Source organism: Ochlerotatus camptorhynchus, unplaced genomic scaffold, assembly GCF_037179485.1.
Source record: "Ochlerotatus camptorhynchus isolate MF236.1 unplaced genomic scaffold, CSIRO-AGI_Acam_v1.1 ptg000401l, whole genome shotgun sequence".
Classification (NCBI taxonomy): Eukaryota; Metazoa; Arthropoda; class Insecta; order Diptera; family Culicidae; genus Ochlerotatus; species Ochlerotatus camptorhynchus.
In genome coordinates, this window is record NW_027040887.1 from 1,977,721 (window position 1) to 2,000,359 (window position 22,639).

General features: G+C 37.2%; 1 protein-coding gene across 1 annotated transcript in view; it reads right to left on the bottom strand.

The window, feature by feature from the left end:
* Window positions 1-22,639, bottom strand: part of ttv (exostosin glycosyltransferase 1 ttv) — a 504,257-nt gene that overhangs the window by 44,462 nt on the left and 437,156 nt on the right. The window contains exon 4 of the mRNA XM_065233387.1: window positions 19,722-19,848. Coding sequence (XP_065089459.1) covers window positions 19,722-19,848 — 127 coding nt within the window. The remainder of the gene's footprint in view (window positions 1-19,721; window positions 19,849-22,639) is intronic.

Consider the following 22,639-nt stretch of genomic DNA (forward strand, 5'->3'; position numbering starts at 1 on the left):
TTTTTTTTAATTTACATCATTGTCAAAAAGCAAATATTAAAAAAAAATACAAAGCCGCCGATCGACTGTCAAGTTTTAAATCACTGGATTTTGAACCTATCATATTTATAGTTATACACCTGTATTCAATATAATAGTAGCGCGTGCCGATTTCCATCTAAATGGACAAGTTTTAACTTTGTTCTCTTAAGATAAATTGAGCTGAAACGTTCGCCACAGAACAACAAACATGTTCAATTTTAAGATTACAAGATACCAAATTTTTTGAAGCACCTGCCGGAAAGTGAGACACTAGGTAAAATTGTTCAAAATAATAGCAGTATTAGTAATTTGCATTTCAGCTCAATTTTGAGATTTTAAATTTTACATTTCTTAAAATTCTAACAATTTCCACCCAATTAACAAATGTACTTAATAGTTAAAAATGTTTAAAATATTTGCAGTGCATAAAAATTCAAATAAAAACTGCTATTATTTTTAACAATTTTACCTACTGTCTCACTTTCCAACAGGTGCTTCCAAAACTTTGGTATTTTGTTATCGTAAAATTGAACATATTTGTAGTTTTGTGGCGAACGTTTCAGCTCAATTGATCATAAGTTAACAAAGTAACATCATTTAAAAGTTGACCAATTTGTATGAAAATCGGCATGCGCTGCTTATATTGAACACAACTGTACACACGGTATCGCAAAAAAACTCTTTTATGACTATAAAGTACGCATTTTTGAAAGAAACGAGGCTACCCATAAAATGAAGACAATTTTACACATTTATGAGTACAAAAATTAATATAATTGATGTATTTATGAGTAAAAGGTGTAAAAAATACACACATTTTAGGTGCAGTCCCGTTTTAGCTGAATATGCATAATTTAACCGGGTTGAAATACACTGAAGTTTTTTTTCACGGTTTTTTTACGTGGTTTTTTTCACACGGCTTTTTTTAAACGGTTTTTTACACGGTTTTTCACGATTACACGGTACGTTTTTGACGATTTCTCGACAACGATACAACCTATCGACTTAATTCCAATCACATTATCCGTTTCAAGCTATAGGTAATCGAATGGCTTACTGAAAAAAATCACAATTTTTGGTGTAAATACAGAAATTTTCATAATATGTCTATATGGACCATAGCATGCTATTATTACAAATGGCATCAAAATCCGATTTTTTTAAAAACATTTAAACGTGTGAAAAATCAAAATCTCGTAGGTTTTTTTTAACGGTTTTTTTTTTAACACGGTACGTTACCCCCGTGTACAAAAAGACCAGCTGTATTCTCGTTATGTTCTCACGAAATATGCGCTCCAGAAAAACATATAGACAGGCCCTGTAACGTTGATCAAGGCGTTTTCGGTGTAATCTGTCAAGATAGCGAATTTGGGAAAAACAATTCTAAAAAGGGATTTTTCGATTACTTTTTAAAGGGACGTATCTGCTTTTGTAAACAATGCATTTGATCGTCGGTTTGGCGTAACTGGTAGCTCACCCACGGTTGTGTTCGCGTATGTGGACGAGCTACCAGTTAAGCCAAGTCGATGAGCAAATGTATTGTTTTCAAACGCAGATACGTCAATTTGAAAAAGAAACCGAGATTTCGTTCATACAGGGTAGGAAGCATGAATCGCAGATATCATAATTTTGCGCAACGCTCTATAAAATATCCCCTCCCATGTAGTATATTTGGTTTCACTCAGTGTTGTCAAAAGAAGAGATGAACTAGCCATATGGCTAAAAATCTCTATAATAAAGACCAAAAAAAAAGTATTAATAAAGACCGTGTCAAAAAATGTTTATTCAAATACTTCGTTTGAACACCGATACAACGGAAACGATTAAAAAGATATTCGCTCAAATTTAAAGTCACTCGAAGTAAACACAAAATTGCGAGTTGCCAAACTTTGCAGACAAAATAACTTTGGTGGCCGTGCAACCAGATTTACTTTTATTCTCTCCGCGCGTCTCTTATAAAACATCGTCTCTGATTCATACCACACGGTAGAAAAACTTCATGTTCATGTAAAGTGATTTGCTGTTTAATTTGCACTACTTGCCAAACATTGCAATTCGATGTGCAAATCCCTTGGAAGAGATCATATCGAAGCACGATGAAATCAACCGCAAATCACTTCATTTTAGATTGTATTGCACATCGTTTTTGATGTGCTGTGCTTTGAACTCGAAATAACAACCATTCGGATATTAACAATCTATCATTTTAAGTTTAACTAATTTATCGTTGGATTGCTTTATGATTGGATGTTTGCTGAAAATGGGTTTAAATAAAGATTTTACCTCGTTCGTACTGTACTGTTATTCAGAATATGACCATAGAACATGTATCATATTACTGCCCAGATCACATGTTTCCAAGTGATATTTAGCAACATTGCAAGGCTTGTAGTAGAAGTACGACAAGACATTGAGCAATAAATTGATTAAGTTTGACAATGTTTTGTAATATAACTGTTATCTGAATAAAACACTTTTATTGAATACAGAAACAATTTCACAATACTCGCGCTATAGAATGCAAATTATTTCGGGTGAAAATGGAGAATTATCGCATTATTACTCTGACTTCATTTGTTGTTGAGTTGCCATCTTCGCGAGTAATGTTTGGCATGTGAATTTTTGACAGTTGTTTCCACAAGTAAAAATAATCATATTCAATGGATGAAAAAAGTGGTGCCAATTCAAACATAATCATTTTGATTTAAAGGTGTTATACAGTACCGTTCCGATTCAAATTTCGGACACTTTCATTTTTAATTAAATATTACATCCAGTTAGAAACAAAGCAATAATGTTAGATGATCGTGGAGGGCACTAGTCAAAAAAATTTAAAATTTACAAGACATGTGAATCATATTCGACCGAGATAATCAAATTTTAAAGGTGTCCGAAATTCGAGTTTAAGTGTCCGAAATTTGAATCGGCACGGTACATATTTTTCAACGACAAATCATTTTGTTTCAAAACTCAAATAACTTGAAAATCAATGATATAGGGGAATTGCATGTAATGTGTTCCTAATTTGGGCCCATACACAAATTCGGCAATCGACTAAATTTTCAATAACAACCAAAAATATCCATTAGTAACGTCCCAATAACGCGTTCATCTAGATAAAATTGATAAATAGCAGATTTTTAGCGATGGGCCCAATCTTAGATCCATAGGCCAACTTTAGAGACATTACTCCTATCACTTTAATTCGTAGTGCCGTATGAAAGACTGAGTCAAGTGCAAGAGCATTTGAAATAGATGTGACAACTTTTTACCGTGCAGATAAAAGTTGGTCGTATAGGGTATATACCCCGTAACGTGGGTAAATCATCTTTTCGTGGTTTGTTACGGGATGTGAGATCTATCACCGATTCCTAGTCCTGACCAGTGCTGAGATTTTTCATTGTCATTGGCAGACTTTTGCGCGATATTGACAAAATTGTTTTTCACATAGTCAATGATCGATTATAACATCTTTGTCAAATCTAAATAATTTTATCTTCAATAGGGGGAGGTAGCTCATCGATTCTTCCGGTTCGCCTCCTAGCATCGTGCTATAAGGAACCAGGCGATAACCAGGGTAGTTGATCGATAGCTCGATGACGTCATTTCGTTGGCGTCTGCAATGGGAAATTCTCATAGCAGGCGTGGACGATGGGACGTTGTCAAGTTGTTGAATAGCAACTATCGAGGTAACTCACCGATTACCTGTCGATCTGCCAAATTTGGAAAGACGTCTGCATTGAATTGTCTCATATAATAATATTCCGCCCACTATATCACAAGAAATTGCGAGTAGCTGAGTGGAATGGAGATAAGTTAAGCATTGGGTACAGAACCAAGTCTCCCCTGGGTGGTTCAAGAAGATGAGCGCAATAGAATCATCAAGTTGCCATATGGCACGGAATGAGACTATTGCATGGCTGGGTAGTCAAAGTCTTCCATTCGTTAGTCATTTCAGGTGGATTAGAACAGGTTTAGGTTTAGGGTGGGCGTTGGCCAGATTTGGATTTTTCAGATATAATCCTTAATAGGACCTAGACTATTTAATACACTAGTAACCTCAACTTCTGTCACAATGTTTCATTCTGACTAATCAACACTCAATGGGTAAAATATCAAATTTGCGGTAAACTGCCCACTGGACGATTCTGAAACCTGACCAAGTGAGTAGGTTACGCGTTTATTTGATTGTACGTCATTTCCAAGTTATATATAGATACATTCATACCATTGGCGTTTTGTATTTGAGATAAGACAGAGACAGGATGCGGATGGCCCGCTTAGGGGGAGCGTAACCCATGTTATGGCTTCCATTTATTAAATAGTTCAGATAGGCTGGAAATGATAGGTTCATGGTGAGAAAATGTACCATATGGTGCCCGTTCACTGATCAAAATTAGATTCAAATCGTCAGGCCCTGCCCTGTAATAAGGGGATTGACGATGATTTGTCAAGTTTCATTTTGCATTTGCATATAATTGTAAGTTTAGGTTTGCTTTTGTAATTGTAAGATAGATAGTTTGCCTCAATTGAACATTGAGTTGTATAAACTTGACGAATCATACCTCTAAAATAGTAGTAGTTACAGTGCCGCATTATCTAACAACCACTGCCTGCAACTAATGTTGAGGGGTCGGCAGGGCTGATTACGGATCAAAACTAACATAACTCTAACACTGAAATGATCCCGAAACTAACGCTTCCATTGCACTTTGAGTCATAAAGTAGTTTTATTTATTTTCCTACTAATCTATCTACACACTTAGTTTTTCTACCGAGCTCGGCTGTGCGGGTCTCTGCGGGGAGGGGGTTTCGCTGAGATCTCGGCGGGAGTGACATTTGATTGCTGAGTCTCGGATAATGCCTTTTCTAATAATCTGCCTACGTTTCTTTTCTTTGTTATCTACTTCATCCCTTTTTTATTTTTCTGCTCTTCTTTCCTCTTCTCTTCGTTTGTTTTGTTTGTTTACATATAACTAATACTAATACCTCCTTGTTTTCTCTCTAATTTGTCTACTATGTCCCACCATCACGATGAGAGATGAGCTACCGTACATGGTACACGCTCATATACACTCCCAAAATAGTATGCCGCAAGTAAGTATATCACAGAGGCAACTTAAGATCCAGAAACGAAAACCGATAACGCTGAAGATAATGAGCTGTGTTGATTTATATGACTAAATAGTATTATTTATTTATACTAACCTAAACACAACGTGGGGTGACCCAAATCCAAACGATCACTAACCAAAATAATAGACTTATCTTTTTTCAGCAGCACTACACCAGCCAGCAAAGTTCAACAATCCATCGTTGCTTATGCCTTTGTTGTCGTTTGGAACCAGTTTTGCGAGGTAGGCGACGATTGTGCGTATTTCTCGCGTAATTTTTGAAAAGAGCCTATTTATAGCCTGAACAATACGTAAAGAGCAAATTGAAACATTGAACGTCGCGTGAAAGTGGAACTTAATGAAGGCCTAAGTACTTTTTCGTAGTTTTTAGTTTTCGGATTTGAAAGATCGTCGGTTACAGTGGCCTGCTTACTGAGCAGAAAAACGCGGTCCCAAGTCCTTACATATCAAAGAGATTTATAGTAAAATCGCTTGTGTATCGTGTGTTTTGCGAAACTCGTTGTTGTCGTTGGTTCCGGGTTTGAATGGATACAAAAATTTGAGCAACGGTATTATGTGATATGAGGGGCTCGGTGGCCTTAGAGCAACCGTTTTTTTTTTACTGAGCAGAACATCATGAGTCTAATCTCAGGCCCATCCACATTCAAGATTCGTCAATCGTTTTATTTGATAATATGACTACATGGTAATAATAGCAACTCGGTTATTAAAAAGGTGCTCGTCTGCCTAGTGGCAAACGTTTTTGCTTACTGGGCAGAAGACCGTGGGTTTAGTCCCAAGCTCCTTCGCGTTATATGATCGTTAGGACATCAATTCAGCTTATCGTTTACCAAAACGAACCCTGCTGCAAACCCAACCCTCTTATCCAACATCCCAGTGATTCCTCGTGGAAGTGCAGAGGTGTTCTCGGCTTCCATCAAAGCGAGTGTCATGTCAACACAATCCTTCCCATTCCTTTCTTGACCTGTGTTCGGGCACGGCCGGCGCTGGTATTGCCTAATTTAAGATCACCAGTTTTTACACATTGAGGATGATTGCTAGTCCCAAGCATCGTCTATTGGTTCTCTGTGTAATTACAGCTGATCTGGCAATAACAGACTAGCAACCGTGGGCGGTCAATCAAGCTCAAGCTCAAGCTCAAGCTCAAGCTCAAGCTCAAGCTCAAGCTCTAAATAATTTTATCGTCAATAACAAAGATTCGCCTGGTAACAAATAGTGTAATTTCGTGCATTCTGAGTCACATTATTGTTATCCAAGCATCGGCGCTTCCCGTCCTGGAGGTTTGCCACATCATCAATACAGACAAAGCGGTAAACAAGCGAGGCGATTGTGACAGTTTGAGTAAAACTAACGTAGGGATATTACACGCACTAAAGAAAACGAAAACAAACCAGACAAATCAAGAGCCACATGTGAAAAGGGCATACAAGCTTTTTGTAAACAAACCTTGTAGGCCCTCTTCTCGCCAACCGAGGGTCACCCACGCAAACTAATAACATCATCGAGAAGGGGAAAGTTTCCCCTACCCGGTGATGTTGATGGTTTGCGTGTGTCGGTCCGCGTGAAAAAGGCCTACAGAGGTTTGTTTACAAAAAGCTTGTATGCCCTTTTAACATGTTTGTCTTGAAATAGGCTTCTTTGGCGTTTGTGAAATGCACAAGTATTAGTGCAGAACTCATGGTAAATTATAAGTATTAGTGCAAGAAAACCTTTGCATTTACCCAAAGTTCTGCACTAATACTAGTTGACAAATACCAGCCTACTTACACCCAACAAACAATTAATCATTTTGTCAAGCTTCTGCATTCATGTTCCATCAGATGTCACTGCTGTTGTTTGCGGTGACATCTAACGGAAACTACACACAATCTGTTTTCCTATAATTGTTCACAGAGGACACTGCAGTGCAAAACATGTCTGGTACCTCTATATATGCATTTACACTCAGCATTTTTTTCACTTAGACTTTACTTGAAAACATACCTAGATTTTTTCCATCTAGTTTTTCATGTAAATTTTACGTTTTGCATATGTAGATCAGCTTGAAAGTTCTAATTTAAATTCCACGTACAACTCTTATAGGTAGTATAGGCTTTGGAAGTAAATTTCACTTTATTTTCATGCAGCATCTAAGTGAAAATTACTCAAAGTGAAAAGACCGTTGCCCAATCCATTAGAAAGCAACATAGATTTTATGGTACTTTCTAAGTAAATTTTATTATGTTTTCACTTAAATTCGTAGCATCCAACCATTGTTGAGAATCTTAAAATTATTTTTCGAAATAATAAAAACTGTATTGTTCAGAAAGCTGATCATATGTCTTATGTGTCCCAGCAACCTCCAGCCAGCTGCACTTCCTCTGCCAATCTTTCGGGTGAGATCATTCCTCGTCCATCGATTTCTCGTTCTTAAACCATACCATAAATAAATGGTGTATCATGACAAAAATAAAACATCATACTTATGAGAAAATTCAACAAATCCAATGGTATTTGTGAATTCTGAAACAACTCGTCAAAAATACACCGTTCGGACGCCATGTTAGGTTTTGTTTGTGCCATCACCACTCAGAAAATTTCACACTATAAATTCATGTAGAATCTAAGTGAAATTATCTTACATGAAATTCACTTGAAACTTATATATATTCATCTAAGTTTCAAAGCTTATTACATTGTTTTTAATAAGATTTGTAATGAATTTTATTAATGTCATGTACTTTACAGACAATTTTTAATTTCTGAAGGTTACGTGTTTTTTCCAGTGAAATTTATGTGACAAATTTATTGAGTGTAGATTATTATTATTATATAAATAGGGTACCTGTTACTACAAAACATGTCTGGTACCTCTTTATATGCATTTACTTTAACATTTGAAATCCCTCCTTTTTTACACATTCTACACACAAAATAGCTCATCCCTCACAGAATTTCCCGCCGAATTTTATGTATGGGGCGGGGCATAAAATTATCTTTTGCGCAGAATATGTAAAAAAGGAGGGATTTCAAATGTTAAAGTAAATGCATATATAGAGGTGCCAGAAAAGTTTTGTAGTGACAGGTACCCTATTTTATAATCTATGAAAGGGAAATCACAAATCGAGTGTCAACAAAATACATGGCATCCCAAGTAGCAATTGGGGTTTTATGAGGGTTCTGCAGATTATGATTTAGACTTGTAGCATGCTTTAAAACCGTGATAAAACTGCAATGTTACTTGGGATGCTGAGAGATTGAGGTCGTGAGAGCAAATTTTCTCTCTCAAATTTGAATTTTTTGACTCTCTAGGAACTGCTAGTAAAGCAGGTAAACATGTATGGGGAAAAATTATTTTTAATTAATTGAAGCTTGTTTAACAACACTTTCCGGAAAAAAAACTGAACGGCAAAGTCCCTAATTAATTTCTTTAGGTTGTCTTTCACTTTTTCTCACCTGAATATGCACCGAAAGCGAATTATTCCCACTTCTTTCAATTTCTATATGAGGATTTTTATCACTTTCTATCAGCGGAACAGCGCCATCTCTGTGGAAAATGGTCGAACAAAATGATTAATTAGACCCACAAATGTTACCCACTTGACTAGAACGGTACAAAATGACGGTTTTTTTTTCGTTTTTCCTGTTTGATAGTAATTATGACTGTAGAATGTGTATTTAGACTCCGACAACTAATTGACGATTAATTATTGGTAAATTGATGCAAGATTTCGAACATGTGACGATAAACACTGTTGATCACAGATCACCAGACAAAAAACGTTATTTTCTGTAAGTCACCAAACTTGTAAATTGTGAAACGTCTTAAGCTATGTAAGAATTCTATGTAGATTCCTTGAAAAAGATGGAATATACAATTGAAACGTTGGGAGTAGAGGGAAAAAATGGTTTTACTCGCTAAAAGTCTGATAGCCGATAAAATTTATTTACAAACAGTCCACCAGTCGATAGCATTACGATAGTAGTTCAGGACGTAGATACTTGTTCACTTTAACGGCTCCACGTAACTGTTTTGCTCAAGCCATTTAATTTCATTCGCAATTTAGCTAGGGTAGAGAAATACTTTGACCTTATCGCCCATTTTGGGCCCATCGAGCAGAATACTTCTAATAAATCCATGATTTCAGAGTTAACAAGTCAATTATGCGTTTGGTACGATACTTTAGTTAATACGCTACCGAATGAAGACAATGAGAACACGTGGAATGAAGGTTTGCACCCATTATTCCCAAAACAAAAGAAGTGCTCCGACTGAATCAATTTTTATTTTCCTCCGATAGGTCGAAGTGAATTCATTGGCGTTTCGAGTAGGCCGAGTTTGGCGTCAAGAAGCAGTGTTAGACTTTTGACAATATCCCAACGATTGGTTTCTCTCATCAAATCTTACGATACGTACGGAAAGGTAAATAAATCTGGAAGCCGTCAGTAATAATAACATTCCGTTTGGTGCTAAACTGCGCTAGATTAAGAAATACTAAGTGCGGGTTGTCCTTAATAGGCCGAAAATGGGGTTGTTAACCCTATTACCAGTTCACAGAATTCTTAGCATTCATTAATTTTTCAGAAACAAGAAGAAGACACAACCGCAGTTGCCATACATTCCAAACACTGAAACAAAAACATATTATTAAATTAATTGTAGACTTCAAACTTTTACAAAACAAACCCTTCGTTCTATACCTCTAAAACAAAGCAGAGCTCATTGCAAAAATCCATCAAAACGGGTATTGAATAAAATTCAAAACATGAAACTACTATGAAATCACAACCAGTTATTATGTCTGATTCCTAAACCTCATTTCATGACCTTTTTGTGAGGTTCTCCCAATATCAAAGGACCCTGATTGTGCTATATGTCAATAATTTTACCATGAAATAATATTTGGAAGTTTGAGAGTAACAAATATCGTTTATTGCCCGTTTAAGGACAAAATTAACTGTTTTCCGCTGAACCGCTTAGTTGACAGCTTCGAACGTGTTGAGTATAGCTAGATCACTTAAGGATCGCTATAAAAACTTATCCGGTTTACCGAATTTAACTAGATTGCAGGCTAGAATGCATGATGAACTTCTGGTATATTTATAGGCATGATTGCTGGGTTGAACGGCGGCTGGATTGTTAGCACGATAATCGATTGCATCACTTTGTACTTTAAATATTTTAAACCTTTATTTTCTTCAAGCTAAATCATGCAAATCGGGGATGACACAGATGTAACGCTATAAATCCGTACACAAACTTAAGTTTTCTTCGATTTTTACTCTGACCTATCATTTGTTTTATTGATGTTTAGTGATGCTTTTCGCGTTGTTATGAGAACAAAGCCTTCTGTTAATGGTTTTGGTTCTGTGCTTCAAAGTTTCATTGGAATTGGCTGTCAGTGACGATTGTCAATTTCGGTTGTCAAATCTGACGGTAAGTGCTAATTTTTCTCTGAATTGGCAATAATAAACAAATCTAGCCGGCGCTGGTGGTGCAGTGGTAAGCGTGACTGTTTTCTCACCCCAATGGGTCTGGGTTCAATCCCAGCCGAGGTCGGTGAGAGGCTTAAAAATCTCTGGTCACGTCTTTTTTCGGCTTAAAAGGCTTAAAAATTTCTGGTCACGTTCGTTTTGAAAAATCTTAAAATTTCTCTACACTTTCTCTTTAAAAAAGAGCAATAAATCAAAAAAATTGACGATTAATTTACGGATTACAATAACACAGCAGATGTGCTATTAGTGTTTCATTACTATTGTGTATAATTGCCGAATAAATGAGTTATTTGATTGATAGGCCGAATTGAGAACCTAAGCCGATATTACATCCCGTAACCCTGCCTAACTAAACACACCATTGCTTTCAATTCCCGGAATCGGCTCCACCTTGGCGTTTCGCTTCCCTTTCGATGCTTCGGCAGCGGCAAATGGTGTGGCCATAGTGAGTGATTTAGAACTCCCTGGTGTCTCATTAGCACCAGAAACCCGGGGAACGGTGAAATGTCGGCTGCTGACCTCACCATCATCGTCATCGTCATCGTCGTCGATAACGGCGACTCAGGGGAAGACGCACTTTTCTACTGTTTTCCCCAAGTCTAGTAGAAACAGGTCTAAACAAAGAAGGGTAGTCGATTTGCAAGGGTGGAAAACTTTATTTTGCCTAAATTTTACAAATGCCTTAAGGTCAGAACCCCTCGCTCGCCAGAATGAGAGGCAATGGAACGGTCCTGAGAATGTTCTCTTGCGTCTTTGGAAATTCGAAGAACCGGAAAACCGGATGCAACGATGGGAAAGTAATTCAATTTATGGCTTGGGATTCGGATTCTTTATCCCGCTTGAATGGAGGTGGACGTTCATAAAACAACCGGTAACCAACAGGAAACAAATAAAAGGAAAACGAAAAGGGGAGGGTTATAAAGCGTAAGGTGACGGAAGGAAGATCGGACGATTGTTGTTCCGGGTGGGAAGGAAAACAATAGGCCCCGGGGTTGTATTAGTAGCGCGTAGCGGAGCAAATTGATGCTCTTTTGAGCGATCTGGTAATTTAGGATTTATGAAGACATTTATTGATTTTTGGTAGGATGTTTGATCGTTAAATGGACCTCAATGAAATCCTGCTAAAGAATGGGGGTTTGAGGAAAAAAATCTCAAGAGGATTTGTCTAACCAAGGGGATTAAAGTATACAGTGTTTCGCAAAATTGAGCGTACACCTGAAGGGACATTTTTTTTAAAACACTTTGAATGAATATATTTTTGAAATTTTGGGTTGGTGTTTGGATAACTATTTTTTGGTTTATCGATATAGTTTTGGACTTTATTGGCGGAGCCGATGTGAAGCTTTACTAATGTTAGTAAAACGCTTGATAGCAGCATATGAGAGATCGTTAGGACTAAAAATGAGCAAAGTTTCAAATAGTTTGGTTCTTTGTATTTCAAGAAAATGAAATTTTTTTAGATAAAGATTTTTTTTCTAAAACAGATCTAACTTCTTAAAGTATCAACCAATTAAGCTCAATACTATACCGAAAACCTATAACTATTTGACGAGCCAGCATTCAAAATGTCTGAAATATATATTTTTTAAATTGCCTCATAGAGCTGTTTTCTAAAATTTGAGGAAAGTTAAACGCTCAATGTTGAGATTCATTTCGGCTTTATTTTGTGAAGCACCTTGCCATCTATTTTTTCGTTTCCTTTTAACCGGCCCGAGCGAAATATAGCTCGCTCAAAAGGCAGTTTTTCATGAAAAAGGGAATAGAAGATTATATCATTATTGGTTTCGATTTCTGTCATAGCGTTATAGTTGACATTTTGTCATTTTGAGATATTTTTGATTCCTTGTTGATGATGCAGATTTCAAAATTTGGCACGGTGAGATATAGATTTGAAATTTTGAAATACTTCTATTCCTCAATTATGCTTTTATTATTTTTTCCGATGATTCTACGGCTGACAAAAACGCAAAGGCTACTCAATTAACGTATTACTGGGGCCGTCGATAAAATCAATCACGCTATAAAGATAGCTAAATTGAAAAGACTCGGCGTTAGTGATTGTATCCTACGCTGGATCAATTCCTACCTTGTCGATCGCAGTTTGACGGTTTCAGTAGGCGGATTCCAATCTAACTAGGCTTTGGTCACATCTGGAATACCTCAAGGTGTACAATTGAGGAGGAACGGGAGGAACATAAGGAAACAAGTTGTGTGATTAACTTACCTATCATGTTTATTTACTTATGCACTTCCTATCTTTTAGAATAAGCGAATTAGAAATTGACATATATCCTGAATTGATCTTTTTAAGATCTGAATCATTAATCTAGAATTAATACTGCTATTAGCCGTAGTTTCCGTGCTACTATGAGTGGTAGACATTTATCATCATATCACCATCCTCATCACATCTGGAATTCCTCAAGGTAGTCATCTGGTGCCCTTGATATTCCTCATGGCTTGGTGCACATGAAATCGAATGATCGTTAATCCTGAAAAATGCTCTGTTATCTGCTTCGCTCAGATTCATCGACCACTCGTTTTCGATTACAAGCTTCATGGTACCGTTATTCAGCGCGTGGACCATGTGAAGGCCCTTGGCGTTGTAGTGGATACTCAACTAACATTCAAGCATCATGTACTGGTTAAAGTCATTCCGCACTCTCAGAACGGTTCGGAGAGGATTGAATCTGTTCAACGCCGCAGCATTCGTTTTGCTCTCCGGCGGTTTACCTGGCGAGATCCCTTCCGGCTACCGAGTTACAGAAGTCGATGTCTGTTAATTCATTTGGAAACTCTTCAATCAAGCAGGAACATCGCTAGGGCTATGGTTGTAGCGGACACGTTGCAAGGGTTATTATGTAAATGTATTGGTGTATTACTATAGCTTTTTTGTGCATTTTACTAAAATTGACTGTTCCGTAATTAAGTTAGTTTAAACATCATAGGTTGTCTGTTGGTGTTCTGTATTAGATACGTATTTCGACGACAATGTGCAGTCTTCATCAGTGTCATTCCCACTTAAGAACTTTAGAACTTATTAAAAACTAACCCCCTTAAGTGCTCATCCCCTAGGTAAACATGTCAAAATCACAGGTATAAAAATGAAACTACAATGTGTAGAATCGGAACCTACCTAACTAAAAAAAATAAAGATTTAATTAAAGTAAAGGAGAAAAATCTATACAACTCTCTAGTGATGAAAAACCCCCAAAGGCTTGGTAGCCATCATAATGAATTAATGAAATTGGGTAAAAATAGGTTCTTATCGACTTTTTATCTCCCACAGTAACCCTCAAATTAATTAAAAGTAGTTCATTCGAAAAATATAAGCATTTACAGTGCAAAGTTTTGAGATCTGCATCATCAAGCCATTTTCGAGATGATTGGTTTTAGAGGCCTACAGCAGTTAGCTTCAATATTTGTGTATTTTTTTTAAATCATCCTAGTTTTCTAGCTGTTTGGAAAAGTGGCTCAGGGTACCCTTATCCATGACCTGTCAAAACTGCTCTAGGAGCCAATAAAGGTCGTTGCGAACAAAACTTCAGCAATAGGCGCACACCTAAGTAATATTGCAAGTTTTATCGAGGCATTGTACAAGTCTAAATTATGGTCTACATCTACAGAACGCTCATAAAACCAAAATTGTTACTTTGATATCTTATCTAGAAGCATGACTCCCTTGTCCAATTAGGAAGAAGGAAATTTTATATTTTTCCTTTAAATTAAAACACACAGATTTTGGATTACCGGAGTTGATAAAATTTAACTGGGTGTATTAACAGCTGAGTTTTCAGTAATCATGCCAGTAGTTTTTGCTTCCACCAAAAATTCTGTAAATCGCAGAATTAATGAGCTGTTAAGTAAAAAATTGCTGTTCTTCTCAGTAACATACATTGTTTACATATTTTTCGCTGAGTTTTTCAATATCTTAATTTAATTTTTTTGGTGAATAAGTCAGTGGATATATCAAAAAAGTTGAACTTCCGGTAATTAATAATTAATTTTGGTTCATTTGATTAAAATATTTCGTAATATCTAACGATTTTTATTTAGGGCTACATAGTTTGAGTTCCACATATTTAGTAGTGGATTAGCAGTGATGTTGTTTTAACTAATACTGGTTACGCGGTTTGCGCTGCCTGGTGGTTTGGCCAGCTGGTGATTCTTTTGATCTGTCGTGAGTGAAAGTTCTTCCGTCAAAATCAGTCGAAAATCTGGAAGTTGATGCAGGAATGCAGAAACTGACCCATTTCGTGGAAGTTTCTGCACTCATGTGATGACTTCCAGATGTTTTAATAATTTTCACAAACGTTTCCTGATATCACGCAGAGGTTTCCTAAGCCAACTTACTTTAGGGAAAAGTGGAGCAGTTTGGTAACCATAAGAAAATCATCACTAATCATACAAAATTCAGTGGAAAATTCGAATGATGTTTAACCAAATGGATAGTTTCAATCCCTATTTTCATCATGAAGACAAATTGAATTTATAAAAGTAAACTTTTGAATCTTAAATTAAACCCTTGGGGTAAAATGGGTGGTATGAGCGACCTTGTAAACAACCGGCAAGAATATTTTGTTCTCTTGAAGCTTTATGAAGGGTCACCAATGAATAATTGTAGCAAAACAATATTTAACAGAATCAATTAATTTCTGTAGAATAAATTAAATTTCAGAAATACTGCCTATTTAAGGCTATATGTGTTCAGTCTTAAATGAATGATTTTTTTTACCAAAGCAGCTGTTTCAAAACGTGATTTCATATGATGCAGTCATATTTATCGAAGGAATAATGCAAAACTGAAGAATTTAAGTTGAGGTATCAGTGGTGCACATAGTGCCCCGAAAGGACTTAAATAATAATTTGTTTAGAAAATCTTTTTCATCGTTTATGAAACTCTAGGAAAACATCGTGTCGTATAAGAAACCAATGACCATTTATAAAGCTGCTGAAGAAGTATCAACGATAAGTTATAAAAACACTACTGATAGACCTTATTTTCTGATTCAGAAATCTTAAAACAGTTTTGACGTTTTGAGCTAGTCTAACATTATTTGAATATTTGCTCTAGAATAGTATTATGTTAGACTTAATTGAAATCGATAGTTGAAGTAGGCTTGACATTAAGCCTGCAACAGATTAATTGTAATATAAAGGGTGATACGGTCAAAATTTGGTCAATATCAACTTGACGTATTTCTTTCAATTTTGCATTTAAAAAACCTGAACACCCCTCATTTTGAAGGTGTGTGTGTGTAGAATGTTGCTCCTATTTTGATTTTGGAATTCACTCTTCAGTTGTCAAAATGCCGTCCAAGCAAGAAGAGCAGCGTATCAAAATTTTGCTCGCGCTTCGCGAAAATCCGAGCTACTCGCACGCAAAGTTGGCAAAATCGCTAAAAGTTGCCAAATCAACCGTTACAAATGTAATTAAAGTGTTTGGGGAACGTTTGTCGACAGCTAGGAAGTCTGGATCGGGGGGAAATCGAAAACCGGAAGCCGCTGAGACGACAAAGAGAGTTGCCGGTAGTTTCAAGCGAAACCCTAACCTCTCTCTCCGAGATGCCGAAAATAAGCTGGGTGTATCGTCTACAACCGTGCATCGAGCCAAAAAACGAGCCGGACTATCGACTTACAAGAAGGTAGTGACTCCAAATCGCGATGATAAACAAAATACGACGGCCAAAGCGCGATCCCGGAGGCTGTACACGACGATGCTGACGAAGTTTGACTGCGTGGTAATGGACGACGAAACCTACGTCAAAGCCGACTACAAGCAGCTTCCGGGACAGGAGTTTTATACGGCAAAAGGAAGGGGAAAGGTAGCAGATGTTTTCAAGCACATGAAACTGTCAAAGTTCGCAAAGAAATATCTGGTTTGGCAAGCCATCTGTACCTGTGGCTTGAAAAGCAGCATTTTCATAGCTTCCGGGACTGTCAACCAAGAAATTTACGTGAAAGAGTGTTTGAATAAACGTCTGCTGCCTTTCCTGAAGAAACACGGTTGTTCCGTACTGTTTTGGCCGGATTTGGCATCTTGCCATTACGGTAAAAAGGCCATGGAGTGGTACGCCGCCAACAACGTGCAGGTGGTTCCCAAGGACAAGAACCCTCCCAATACGCCAGAGCTCCGCCCAATTGAGAAATACTGGGCTATTGTCAAGCGGAACCTAAAGAAGACCAAAAAAACTGCTAAGGGCTAGCAGCAGTTCAAGGCAAACTGGCTTTCTGCGGCGAAGAAGGTGGACAAGGTGGCTGTACAAAATCTGATGGCAGGGGTCAAGCGTTAGGCCCGGCAATTCGGATTTGGAAAAGCGGAAGCCTAACTGAATATTTTTCCTGAATTTTATACTAATTGAACTTGAAAAAGAAATTTAATTTGATTTTTTAAATAAACGATTTCACCGATTTACACGCGTTTTCCCTTGACCAAATTTTGACCGTATCACCCTTTATATATACAGAAGTTGATTTTTAAGCGGGTGGCCACATTGCCCCACTTTCCCCTACTGCTTCTCTTTTTTAGACCAGCAACTGTTCTTCAGAAGTATTAATAAACAATTTTTCGATATTCAGCCTCGTAACCATTCGGCCTAATGATCCAGTATCTTTCCTTGTGATACTCAGGGTGTGCGCAGATCACGCTGTGTGGAGCAAAATGGAAACTGTAGAAGTCTAGCTTAGAAAACCTGCGATCTAATTCTCAGAGATATACAAGGTGATATTTCTACATCAAATCATTAGAATCTTTACCAGTGAATCTCAACTTTATGCCCATGAGATTTAAACCCCTTTGAATTGTAACCCCTCTACATACAATAAAAACCGTAAACATCGTTAAAAAGCCATGATACCAAGCATGGAACACCTTGGCATGAATGTATGGTAGTGCTTGTTTATGGCATATACGGAACCACTAAAAGTGTCCGCCCCGACCCGTAACCTTTCTCCACACTCACTCCTAAATCAAACCCTAAACAATCGATTGGATATTAGGATGGTTCAAATGATTGAAAATGTTTCAAACAGAGCAATCGATTCCAAGTCAGATTCTTGCATACTATGCTATGGTAAATCATTCACATTTTTGCTTTTTTTTTCATTGATTTGTTTTCCGTCGATCTTGTTTTTTTGTACTGAGTCCCAATGCTACCGACGCCAGGAAGGCAACTCCCACACCTGGACCCTACCTATCGACCCATCAACTCATAGACCGGGGACCAACGGCTTTATTTCTTTAACATTTTTGATAGTGAAATTTTTCAAAGTTTTGTGGTTTTCAGTGCAAAATTTCTTTAAATATTCTTTATAGAGAAAGTTCAAAAATTGGCCCGAAATTTGTTTTTAATGGATTTTTTAATTTTTTAAGTGTCCAACTTGAAATTTTCACAGAAGTTAGCTTTTTGAGTAAGCTGTTAAAAGAAAAATATTTAAAGCGTTTGAAGAGGGTTATTTTTGTTTTGTTATTTAAGTTTTAAACACGTTTTTGAAGATTTGAAGGAATACTTCAATTCTACTCATGCATCAATGCATGAGTTAGGTAAGGAAGTGTGCGTTTGACTAGTACTGTCGCATTAATGCCCCTTCGTTCATTTCCAACTTCTATCCAATTTTCATACTACCGTACTCTAGTGGAACTATCAACCTACCCTCTTCAGACCTTTCTCTAGCTCATTATCACACCATCACACTAAAGCTTCATGTTAGATAGCATTTCCAACCAACTATGAAAAAAGTTTTTAGATTTTCTATCCAAAATAAATTGAATTATTTCACCGTGTATATTTTGCGGACAACTTTGTATCAGACTTAATTTCAATTAAAAGTTACGTTTTCGAGTTACTTTTAGTTGAAAATCTAGAATACACCATTTTGAAAATTTTTGCAAGATTCAAAATGCCCAATTTCAGAAAAATAATGTAAATGATTGACCATAACTAACAATTATGGATAATCTAAATTGATTGATGAGCGTTTTAGTAGAATAATTGTATACCTTATTACGCTGTTTCTTTTAATTCGACTACTACTGTATCACTTTTCTTTCACTATCACTTTAAAAAACTACAACACAAACGTATTTCGTTGCATACTTCTTCAGTCTATGACTAGACACTGAAGATGTTTGCAAGTAGTAAACGAAATACGTATCTTTTAAAGTTATTTTTAAAACTGATAGTAAAGTAAATAGTGAATGCGAATAGTGAATAGTGATACAATAGTAGTAGAATTAAAAAGAATTATGCATAGTTTCATGCAAATCGAAGAAGGTCGCATTAGATCGCTTTGGCGTAGAACTGCTCAATTAGCGTTTCGACATAATATTTTCTTCTTTTTCTTCTTCTTCTACTTCTTCTTCGTCGTCTTCTTCTTATTCTTCTTCTTCATATTCTTCTTATTATTATTTTTGTTCTTTTTCTAGGTTTTTACGCTTCTTTTCGGAGCGTTTTGCTGGATCTCAACATAGTACACTGGAGTCGCTTTTTACGCGGGTGATACGTCCCGCGTAAAAAAAAACCGCGTAAAAAAAACCGCGTAAATTCCGGAATCCGCGTAAAAAAAAGCGCGTAAATTCCGAAATCCGCATAAAAAAAACCGCGTAAAAAGCGACTCCAGTGTATTCTAGATGCACTTTCACAGTTACAAATTCAGAGCTTTCTATGCATACATTTGTATATCGAGTTGTAACTACAATGATACTCTATGTTCAGAGAAGTTGGGCACATTTCCAACCCGCAAGATTTCCTCGAACCCACCACCTCCAGCTTGACAATACCGTGCATTTACCTGATTAGGTTATCTGATCATTTCCTTATAGCAAAATTTTCTCAATTTTGCTGAACCCTAACTTGAAATCGATCAAACCATGTGGAGCAAATTCGATAATTTGAACCACCCTAGAAAACATACGGCATAAAGTGTGCTCCGGTCCTTTCGCCTTCTTTTTCGGTCAACCCCACCCCCCGGCCGGATAAATAAATCTTTCTCATGGGACTTATTTTTTCGACTTCACCGCCCGTCGGAAGCTTGTGGGAGCTCTGACAATCAAAACACGGGGTCATTTCTCAAGAAGCAACCCATCCTTACCTGCAATAACAGTCTTTCATCGGCCCAGATCGCTGCCTGCTGCCAGTCGATTTTCGACTGGAACGGTAACACCCACGAGTTGGACAGTAGCACCGGTATACAGCCTGCCTGCAGTGCCTCGAGGAACCTAGAGATAAATAAGGGGAGACAAAAAAAAATCGTAAGAAGTTGTGCGGGTTCGTGAGATAAGAAAGGACGGATTTAGGAAGGGATGCTTGGGGTGAATTTTAATGTGTTTTGCATGTTCCGATGCAAGGTTTGGTAACCCTATTTCTATGTATTTACGGTCTAACGGGTAACGGGCATCATAATTTTCAGAAGTATGGAGGCCTGCTGGGGCAAGTTCAAAGAAGACAGAAAAATATGTTGTCTCTTGTCTCTTTTGAGAACAAGGTTTATTGAACCCACAAAGGGCCACTATAATGGCAGATTTTACTAGTTTTACAAGCCAAATCAACCATGACAATGGCATTTGTAGATTCTATCAAACTTGTCCTTAAATAGACGGTTTGAAGAATTTTCTCGATAAACTTATTGAATATATGCTGAATATAAATTTTGTGGAATACGGTAAACTTATGTATCCGAAGGTTTGGTTCTTGATTCTATCTTCATATTAAGTCTTGTTTCTTGTTTTTTGTCTCTTGATTATTGATTCTTATTTATTGTTCTTTGTTTCTCGCTTGCATTTTTACTTTAGTGGTGTACCATCGGCATTAACTCTTCTAATCAGTTTGATGCTTGATGAGTTAAGGAATTACTATCATATCTTCCTTCTCTTCTTTTGTTAACCCGTAAAAGCCCGGGATAAACTTTTGTTTATTATTATAGTCACTTTAACATTCTTGGGTCATTCGTGACTTGTCCGGGGGTGATATTTGAAGTCATGACTTTGGCGTGAGAGGTATGGATGTTAAACACTACACCGGGGTCGCCCCCAGCGACAAACATTTTGCTATCAAAAATTTACCATGACCGATTAAGTTGAAATTTTGACGAAGGACTACGTCTTTGATTTCTATATGAGGGTACACTTTGTGAAAACCAAAAATGGAACATGTAACAAAATTATGAAAGATTTTGAACGTTAATAACTCAGTTGCCCCTGGACCAATTTCAATAATTTTATCACCAATCCATCAGAAATATTCCTACGCATCTGTTAAATTTAAGACTTTATCATTTTTAAAATGTCACTATTGAAAAATGCACGAATGTGCAACTGTAGCTATGATAACTAAAATTATCACCGATTGCCTGCGAAAAGCGATTTCCCTAACACAGATTTCAAAGTTGAATTCCATCCGGTCTCACCAAACGGTGTTTATTCAATCACCGCGTGGTGAGTGGTGGTGTTCTCCAGTACACTACGAAAGGCTCCCCACAAGCTGCTAGCGATCAAGGCTGCCCTCAACCGTTGATCGGATTCAGTTCCAATCACCGTGAGTGGTGGTGTCTGGTCGTCGGAATCATCATCAGCAGCAGCAGCAGTGCTTTCGGCGCGTCAAATTCATATTCCTAACACAAAACACAAGCTCCTGCTGCAGTTAAAAAATAAAATTTATTATATATGACCACGTAGTCCTACGTCGCCATTGCGTACAACCCCATAGGGCTGTTCCTTATAGTTTTTTAAACATCATTCTGGTGAGTGATTCTTACATCCCCCCTAGGCCCCTCACTCTTTGTTATATACATATTACAGAATGTGTTGGCACCGGGGTGTTTTTTTTTTGATTTTTTGTCACATATCTTACTTATCATTGAGAAAACGTTTTTTTTTCGTGGCACTTCCACAAATGATAGAGAACAATCATAAGACCCATGCCTACCACGGAAACTAGTTCGGATATTTTATGGTGACAGTGGAAACATCAATAGAGCTAATTGACACTTTACAATAGGTTTCTGATGATCCAGGTAATGGTTTTACATTCAGGAAAATTCATGATTAATCATTATCATCAAATCATATCTACTCGACGAAATATTTATCACCACTTGTTTTTGGCAGTGTTACGTCTCCTCTGGGATTTTACGGCCGTTTTCAACTTGGTGTTCTTTGAGCACTTCCACAATTTTTCCACCCCGAAAAACTCACAAACAGGGCTGGAAATCGAACCCAGTCACCTTCAGCATGGTCTTGAATTATAGATGTGACTTAGCCGAGTGATCTAATTCAATGACATCCAAATAAAAAAAAAATCAATAATCAAAATGGACACCGTGACAAAAAAAAACGTTTGGATACAGACAAATCGGTTGTCTATTATTGTTTGATTATTCAGGAGTTGCCAAGCATTTCAATTATGTATGCATGAATGCCTTCACGGGGGAAGGGTAGTTCTAAATTATCTATAAAACGATCTGTGTAGTTTATGGACTGATCCAAAGCAACTGTCAGTCCATCAGCCAGTTCCATATACTCGATTAGCGGAAACATTCATCTACCTGATGTGATTTTAGGCACTTACTACATTCCACAAGACCAGTTTTTGAGAGCTTTTAAGTCCAACCCGCAGGGGGACAAAAACAATCATCCATACAAATATATTACATTTTGTATGGAATGTGGATATTGGTCAACCTCCTTGCCCTCTTAATCTGCCAACTTCCCTTCCTCGTTAATTCGTCAACTTCCCTTTCCCCTACCAACATGAAAGATTTCAATCCTGGGTGGCTGCTTATTTTTACTTTGACCTGGACCCTGGTGTAATTCCTATCACAAGGTTGACGATCTTGTTGAGGCTCTTCTGTCAGCTCCACTGCCATGACCATGCTTGGCATACACAGTTTTGGTCACGAACTGCTAATTTGCTAATAACTTTGCACACAGTTGACGAAACATAGTTTTTTTTGAAGCAGTAGATAGAATAGAGTTTAAGCTTGTTATGTATACGTAAAAAAAGGAGATTTAA